This window comes from Haliotis rubra, unplaced genomic scaffold (assembly GCF_003918875.1).
Source record: "Haliotis rubra isolate DU_JTF1 unplaced genomic scaffold, ASM391887v1 Scf501, whole genome shotgun sequence".
Classification (NCBI taxonomy): Eukaryota; Metazoa; Mollusca; class Gastropoda; order Lepetellida; family Haliotidae; genus Haliotis; species Haliotis rubra.
This window is the reverse complement of record NW_025767193.1, coordinates 399,342-408,069: the sequence shown is the minus strand read 5'-3', so window position 1 is coordinate 408,069 and position 8,728 is coordinate 399,342. Positions and strand designations below refer to the sequence as shown.

The 8,728-nt window shown below is 38.0% G+C and overlaps 1 protein-coding gene across 1 annotated transcript; it reads right to left on the bottom strand.

The window, feature by feature from the left end:
* Positions 1-4,089: 4,089 nt before the first annotated feature.
* Positions 4,090-8,260, bottom strand: LOC124291895 (transmembrane protein 115-like). The gene is made up of 3 exons (XM_046728962.1): positions 7,543-8,260; positions 6,781-6,954; positions 4,090-5,205 (listed from the first exon to the last, which is right to left on the bottom strand). The coding sequence occupies exons 1-3, from the start codon at positions 8,244-8,246 to the stop codon at positions 4,968-4,970; spliced, it is 1,116 nt and encodes a 371-aa protein (XP_046584918.1). The 5' UTR covers positions 8,247-8,260; the 3' UTR covers positions 4,090-4,967.
* Positions 8,261-8,728: the final 468 nt, after the last annotated feature.

The following is an 8,728-nucleotide window of genomic DNA, read 5'->3' as shown; positions in this document are numbered from 1 at the left end:
AATACACACTATATGTACAGGTACCCAATGAGGGGACACAACACAGGTTGAAAACAGTGAAACAGATAGTCTGTGACTTGTACCCAACAACTTGATAGCAACATGTACAAAAAACAGCATAACACATAAACTTAAATAGTCAAAAACATGTATTTTCTTGTGAAATCTTGTAGACATGCAACAGTTGAAAGGACTTTGTGAATAGTAATCCAAGTTTTATGCTATCAACATGATCAACAGTTGTAGTTTCAACGTCTTAACATGATATGTAATGCCGCTTGGGTTGTATCCTTCCCAGGGAGTTCAGAATAGATCACACTGATCAGTTGAATGAGCCAATAATGAGTGAGTTTAGTTTAGTTTAGTTTAACGCCGCTTTTAGCAGTATTCTTTCAATGTCACGGCAGGGGACACCAGAAATGGGCTAGATGTCGGGGAATCGAAAATGTAATTGTCAGGTGATCTGGATTAACACTGGCCAGTAATCCAAAACAGATATTTTCATAATTCTATTGTCTGTATCCATATGTTCATTTCATATTGAGCAATGTACATAAGGAACTGGGACTGTAGCCTCGTCATAATGGCAAGGTACAAATAAACATCCTTCAAAAATTACCTTTCCATGAATGAGAGATTAGCTCCTGTTAGTGGTCTTCATTACTCATCACTTGCCACATTCAATATTTTATGTGTCATGATTATAAACTGATTCTAAAACATAATTCTAAATTTTGATTGATAATAAAGTAACTCCAGGTCATTTCAACAAAACAAAGCTTCCAGGAACCAAAATGCATGACGCCACATCCACTGCTGTCTCCTGATTGGCTGATACCAGAGTGGGTGGGGCCTATGTTGTAGCATAGAGCTGACTAATGCCGGCAGTACCAGCAGCTAGTCTTTTAGTGCTGATGATTAAAATACAGTCTGCGAATTTATTGTTCTCGACTTATTTATTAATAAGAACTGACAATCTATTTTTACTTTTATACCTCAATACATAGAGAGAATACACCAAAGTCAATTCTCAAATGATTTCCAATAAAGACCACTGGCACATAGAACAAGACCATCTGTTTCCACACAAGAATGTACACAGGGTAATAACTGTAAGCACATATATACATCACTGGTCCAAAGACTTGGGTCAGGTCATAATATGGAATACATCGATAGTCAACCATGATTTGCTTGTTATGATTTCATATTTCCTAGTGTAACTTCCGACATCATGTATGTGTAAGGACGTGAAAGAACATCTTGAGTCTCTGCTTCCTTTACTCAGGGTTACCATGGTTGTATCCATTTGTCAGCTCATCTAATCTCATTTATACATCTACATAGATTAATTGTATTAAATAAATAACAATTATTTGTATTGTAAGATTAACTATGTACAGTGAACCCTTATAAGCATTCCTAGTGAAAACATCCGAATGAAGAATTATTGGACTGGATATGGAAAAAATAGTTACAATGTTCTGCAGATATATCTTCATGTTCTCAGCAAAGTATCGAGAATACAAGGTTGGTGGACCAAACGATCTTGAATAACAAGGTGTCCCTGCACAGACTTCCCTCTGTTGGAGTGAGTATGGTTTTACGCTGCTTTTGGCAATATTCCAGCAATATCATGGGGGAACACCAGAAATGGACTTCACACACTGTACCCATGTGGTGATTCGAACCCGGGTCTTCAGCTGACACTTTAACCATCAGGCTACCCCTCAATCTGTAGGAAGTAAAGCTACGTCAATGCCTTGGTTAGTGTTGGCAATGTGTTTTGCTGAGCTTGCTATACAAGCACTAAACTGAACTGACCCTAAATACACAAAATCATATTGTAAATTACTTGTAGCCTTTTGACCAAAACAATTCATAAAACTATACTGATCAGTATCAAAACCTTATTTCAAATTTATAAACATAAAAATAATAAAAACTACACTCTATTCGACTGATACCAAATTGTCTCCATGGAGACGAATTGAGTAAATGGCAAGCATTGAATATTCAGATATATCTGAGTGGCCAAATTTAGTGAAACAAGTTGGATTTATATAGCTGAAAATGGACAGAAGGATGCCATGACTAAACACATGATCTTTTACAAACTGTAAATTATACATATAATATATGTACAGAAGTTCAATAAAATCACATTATGAAAAAATAACAACACCAACTCGTATGTACACCAAGCACTCCTTCCAAACAAAGACGTCAACATAATGAAATATTTAACATAAACATCCAACTGTAACATTTTGGGAAACAATCTGCCTCAGAATTGTTGACTCCACAAATATCAATTTTCTCCCAGTTCAGCCTCTGTGCTCTATCTGTTTTCAGTTATGGCGAAATAAATTAAACGACTTTGACAAGTATCTACAAATAGTACAAACACCTACGCCTAACTAGATAAATATTCAACCTACAATCAGCTGGCCACAATGGCTACTTCAGTTTGGCTTATGGTCTTAGCAAACACACTGTAATCTATAACACATACATGATATTTTTGGAAGTAACACAATCAAGAAAACTGGATAGGAATCATATCTGTTACATTCACAATTTCTTAAAACATGTTCTAAATTTGTTAAGGTTTGAAAAAATAAATATTTTTTTTAGATTATATTCATATAACATGTGGACAATTTTCAAATCAGCTGACCTAAACAGAGTGCCTGTATTTTATCTCATTGTTCAGGTGATAGGGCATGTCACAATACATGGTTCAACTTTTTGTCCATACGAAAAGCTTGCTCTGGCCACATATGCAGGGTTCACACTTTAAAATGTGAGTGAGTATGGTTTTACACTGCTTTTGACAATATTCCAGCAATACCATGGCAGGCGACACCAGAAATGGGCTTCACACATTGTACCCATGTAGGGAATCAAACCCAGGTCCTCAGTGTCTCATGTACACTTTAACCACTAGACTACCCCACTGTCCCCTTAAACAATGAACCAAAATCATGATGGAATGTTATATATCTTTATAATGAAACAATATCTTAACACTTCTTTACTGAGATTTGGAACAAAAAGAGATTCAAATTTTTATAAAACTAAAAATATGGCAAATGAAATACCTATTTTAAAATATGCTGCTGAACAACTTCAAACACAAATGCTGACCAATGAAAACAAAGCTGCAATCTGAAAACAACACCTGCAAAAGTAGATCCAAACCTGAGCTTAACCCCTCAAAACACCTACCATAAATGCTCGAAGAATGTTTGTGAAGCATCAAATGTATATATCTTATCCGTCTCAAATGTAATGAATAACCAGTATAAGCACAGCATAACTAAAAGCGGAACTAATAACATTACTGCTACAAAAGACTACATCTATTCTCAGGCATTCACACTACATACCAGTTTTGATACTTGCAGTGTTAACTACCCTATTTGCCATAAGTGCCCTGTCCCGATTCTACACCAAGGTGTAATCAATATTCACAAATGTCCAACTAAGACCACAAACTTCAGTATTTTCTTAGTTACTATTACAGGAAACAGCAGACTACACAAGGTTACGATCGTATTGTCAATATTTGCGAAAACAATTTTGTTTCATTTGATATTTGAAGTTTCCTCTTTAAAACTCTATCTCTGAAAATTTTTGTATTGCATTTTTAGGTGATTACCTTTGAAACTTTCATAAGTGCACACGGAACTCATTGTAGAGAATAAGGTAGTAACGACCTGCATGATAATACCCAAGGGGTGTATATTGAAACTTTGTGTACATTCAGGAGCATATATGGTAGTAACAGATAGTGAAAATGCCCACATCCAGAAGATAGTTCATTAAGTAAACCTTCCCAAAAAGCTTCACTGAACAGATTATCAAGAGTTACAGTTGAAAAACCTTTAAAGAAACATGGCTTTTACCAGTACTTGGCCATTTTTTAAACAGTGAGTGAGTGAGTTTAGTTTTACGTCGCACTCAGCAACATTCCAGCTACATGGCGGCGGTCTGTAAATAATCGAATCTGGACCAGACAATCCAGTGATCAACAGCATGAGTACTGATCTACGCAAATTGGATACGATGACATGTGTCAACCAGGTCACCGAGCCTGACCACCCGGTCCCGATAGTCGCCTCTTATGACAAGCATGGGTTGCTGAAGACCAATTCTAACCCGGATCTTCATGGGTTGTTTGTTAAACAGACATGGCTCTGAGAGGCTTTCTATCAAATAAGGATATACATACTGGCAATATTTTAGGACATAGTTTGTCTCATTACACAAGATAAACAAGCAATCAAGAAGCCATTTAACAAATAACATGGGTGTAGACGTTCATAATAATTACTCAACTGTTCATTTGTAGTGAAATGTTTAAGAGAATTCTCACATGACATATTTAGGCCATGTGGTACATAAGGTCCTCTAGTCTCTTGGTGTGACTTGATGACTACCTGTAACTCATCTGATTATAGATACAATAACTGTTCAATTGAGCATTATATTTCCAGTGAAGCACCCATGAAGAACAATGCAGTAATGTCCTGTTGGTGACCAGCTCTGATCTCAGACCGAGATAGCAGAGGGGAAATCCTCGGATCTCTGACCGGTCAGCTTGACAGCTCGAGGGCACCTGATATGGTTTCAGATTTGATATTCAACAAGACACCTGCTCTGGCCTCAAGTGAAGACGAGAAAGCACCAGATCTGATATCTCACGCAATTTACATAAGACCATCTTCTCTAAGCTGTGATCTGATCAGCTAGAGGGCATCTGTAATAAGACAAATTACACAAGCAAAATATTACACACAGCCATGCTAATGTTTTACCCCAGAAATTAAATTCTTCATGACAATCTGTTCAGTGTTACTAAGCTATTCTTCCCAGTGTTATCTAATAGGCAGAGAGTCCATACACAAAACTTCATCACACCCATACAAATCACAGTCTCACACAACAACACAACTAGCTCCCTATGTCTTCTCCTGGGAGGCCTCGCGAGCATTCTCAGCAAAGTTGGGAACAGGGAGTTGCTCAGGTGTTGCTGTTTTTTCAGGCACTGGAACTGCGACTGGAGCTGGCTTGACGCTCTTCTCTGGGGAGGAGTTCTGAGACTGCTCGGTGCTGGCGCTGTCATCCTCCATGGTTGGCCAGTTGGCAGGACTGTCACTCTTACTCAACCTATCGTTGAGAGCCTTCAGAGCCAATTGCCTGAAATAAAGGTTGGATATTAGTGAGTGTAACTTCGCTTCTGTTTAGATTCACAAAATTATGTCATATCAAGGTACCTCTTCTTGGCAGTAGAATATCCTTCCTCCTGTAGCTCTGCTCACACAATTTTAACAGTCCAGCTTCAGTCCTCTCACACAGTCACATCAGTACAACCGTCATCCTCACACAATCACATCAGTACAACCGTCATTCTCACACAATCACATCAGTACAACCGTCATCCTCACTATCACATCAGTACAACCATCATCCTCACACAATCACATCAGTACAACCATCCGCACACAATCACATCAGTACAACCATCCGCACACAATCACATCAGTACAACCATCCTCACACAATCACATCAGTACAACCATCATCCTCACAATCACATCAGTACAACCATCATCCTCACACGATCACATCAGTACAACCATCCTCACACAATCGCATCAGTACAACTGTCATCCTCACAATCACATCAGTACAACCATCATCCTCACACGATCACATCAGTACAACCATCATAACACAATCACATCAGTACAACAACTGTCCTCCTCTCACACAGTCACTAAGGTACAACCATCCACAGGCAAACTGTAGCAAATAGGGTTGCGCAACAGAGAGAAAAATTACCAGTCTTCCTATATGCAAGCGAAGCGAGCAAAGCTTGGCAACATACTTCCCTCGCTTCGGTTAAAAAAATATTTTATGTCAAAACAAAATATCGCAACCATCAAAGGCAGACGCCCAATTCCTCACAGGGTTGTGCTCTCAGAGTTACAACCTCATATATAATAATTACTCACGTAAAATATATTTTATTCAACAATTAAAGCGCCATTCATGGCATATAAAACCGCTCTTTGCTTCCATTACCCCTGCCAGCTTCTGCTTCAACGGAGTGAAGGAATAAGAATAAGCAGAAATTAAAAAGAAATATCATATTGCCTAATTTTACCATTAAACTGTTGAAGATTATTTATCTTATCTGCCGTCGTTATTGTTAGAATTTTTGTAACATTTATTCTGAAGAAAAAACACTTTTGACGTAGTTGGTGAATGAAAGAAAGAGGTAACTTTCCAAATGGCGGACATATGATTCAACAAGTATATTTAGATTTAAATCCCCTGTTCCTTCACTCTGTTGAACTGGAAGCTGGCAGGGGTAATGGAGGCGAAGAACGATTCAATATGCCATGAGTGGCTCTTAAAATGTTGAATAAAATATATTTTACGCGAGTAATTATTAAACATGAAGTTTGAAATCTGAGAGCAAAACCCTTTGAGGAAATGGGTGTCTACCTTTGATGGTGGCTCTATTTTGTTTTGACATTAAAGATATTTTTCAAACCAAAGCGAGGGAAGTATGTTGCCAACCTTTGCTTGCTTCACTTGCATATAGGAAGACTGGTCATTTTTCTCTCTGTTCCACAACCCTATTTGCTCTACAATTTGCCTGTGAACCATCTTACCCTTAAAATCACATCAGTACAACCATCCTCCACTCACAATCATATCATTACAATCGGTCTCCTCTCACACAACCCCATCAGTACAACTCACCTCCTTCTCTCAGCGTCCTGTGGGTCAGTCCCAGGGAGGCTAATGGTGATAGTTGACGGTGAGCTCACATCATATCGCCTCTGTGGTTTCTTACACAGCTTGATCTTCACCAATCCCATGAAGACGGTATTTGATAATATAGCTATCAGTGGTTGAACTTGTCGCGGAAAGAAGCTAAAAATAAACAAAGTTATTTTACAAGTATTGACAAGTGATAACATTCCATCTGAATTACTCATAATCAATAGCTGATCAATACCATAAAATGTACACACTTTTGAAAAGGCTGGCAGTTCTTGATAGTGTTATGAATTTGATTTGATTAATGATGAACACAAATCAATACTTATGATAATATAATGACACCATCCAAGCCCTAAATATATCACGGTGTACTTGAGCATAGATTTTGCTTTTCATAATGAGACAACAGAAATGTCTCTCATTATATATTAATCATACTTCAGCCTTGAGTGATATATACAGGGAATTAAACAGCACAATATGATTGCTATAAACTTGTACTTTTACTCTACTAGACTAAACGTGGCCCTTAGCATCACTTTTTTCAGTAAAGCTTATAATAGTTTTCCTACATGGACTGTTATTATTAATAATATTAACTGGGCTTACTAGACCAAACAGAACTTGAAAGACTTTGACTTTGGACAGCTGACAGCAACAGTGACAAAATCTTTCTCCATACCATCATACATCCTTTACGGCTGATGATTTAACAAGTTTATATGTGATAAAAATTACCTTGCAAACGTAAAGTTATCAGCCATGTCACCTCGGTTCCCATTGCTGTGTTTTTGGTAGAATCTCAGGTACACCCAAGACACAACTATCCCCCATCCGAACAAGATGGGATATGGTCCATCAAGCACATGAACCAGTTGCAGAATGATAGAGATGATAAATAGCAGAAGTGGAATGTGAGTGTTTCTCAGTTTGCCAAAAGGAGATGTAACTAAAATGTGATCTGGCATCACCTGTTTTACTGCCACAGAAAATCCAGCAATATAGCCAGCCAGTCCATGAATATTCACTGTGAACAAGATACGCTCGTCCTCGGTAACTAGGTAGACAAGCAAATAACACATAGCTGTGAGGATTCCAACAGCAACATTGACAATCAGGAAAAAGATGAGCATGTCCAAAGCACCCCACAAAGGCTCCAACAGCTTGCCACAAAGAATGACGACCGCGATATCGATGAGAACATCCCAGAAATGAAACTCGATGAAACAGTAGGTGAAAAACGAGTAAAAACTAAAATTCGGGGGCATTGCAAAGCCTGGATTTATGGTTATGAACGACACTACATATGTCAGAAATGAGAGAAGGTAGCCAAGTGTCACGGACACTGCTACGAATTTCACGACAACGCTGCTTTTTCCAAAAGCAGCTGACATTTGCTCTTTCAGGAAGGGAAGTTTGTTCTGTGCCATGGACGTCGCCATCTTGCATCGTGACGGTAACAATGATGACGTCAACATATGCCGAACTCCGCGACTCTCCACGTGCATTTGTTATGAAGATTACCTCCCTTTCTGTAGAGAACTAGCTGTCAGCATAGCCAGAGGAAAGTTTTTGGACACTGGCCAAGATGGCACCAATAAAACTTATTTTCATCTCAAAATGATGCAAACGAAATATGATATTTAAAACACTGACAAAAATAGTACAGGTTTTGCTCTTCCCTTTGTTTTATCACGGACACTGCTACTAATTTCACAAGGCTGCTTTTTCCAAAAGCAGCTGACATTTGCTCTTTCAGAAAGGGAAGTTTGTTCTGTGCCAAACTTAAGAAACTAACAATAAAAACAATAAAATAAAAATTTGAAAAATTAAAAATTAAAACTGTTACCGTTAAATATGTTTGGTATCTCTCTAATGTGTCAGTAGCTCTGCTGATGTAACAAAAATTCCCGAAAAGGCATTA

What these genes read in the sequence shown, in the direction of transcription:
- LOC124291895 (XM_046728962.1), bottom strand. Translation starts at nt 8,246, where the DNA reads ATGGCGACGTCCATGGCACAGAACAAACTTCCCTTCCTGAAAGAGCAA. An exon ending in GATAACTTTACGTTTGCAAG is followed by an intron (nt 6,955 to 7,542) that starts GTAATTTTTATC and finishes GTTTATTTTTAG; the next exon opens with CTTCTTTCCGCGACAAGTTC. An exon ending in CAGGACGCTGAGAGAAGGAG is followed by an intron (nt 5,206 to 6,780) that starts GTGAGTTGTACT and finishes CCTTTATTTCAG; the next exon opens with GCAATTGGCTCTGAAGGCTC.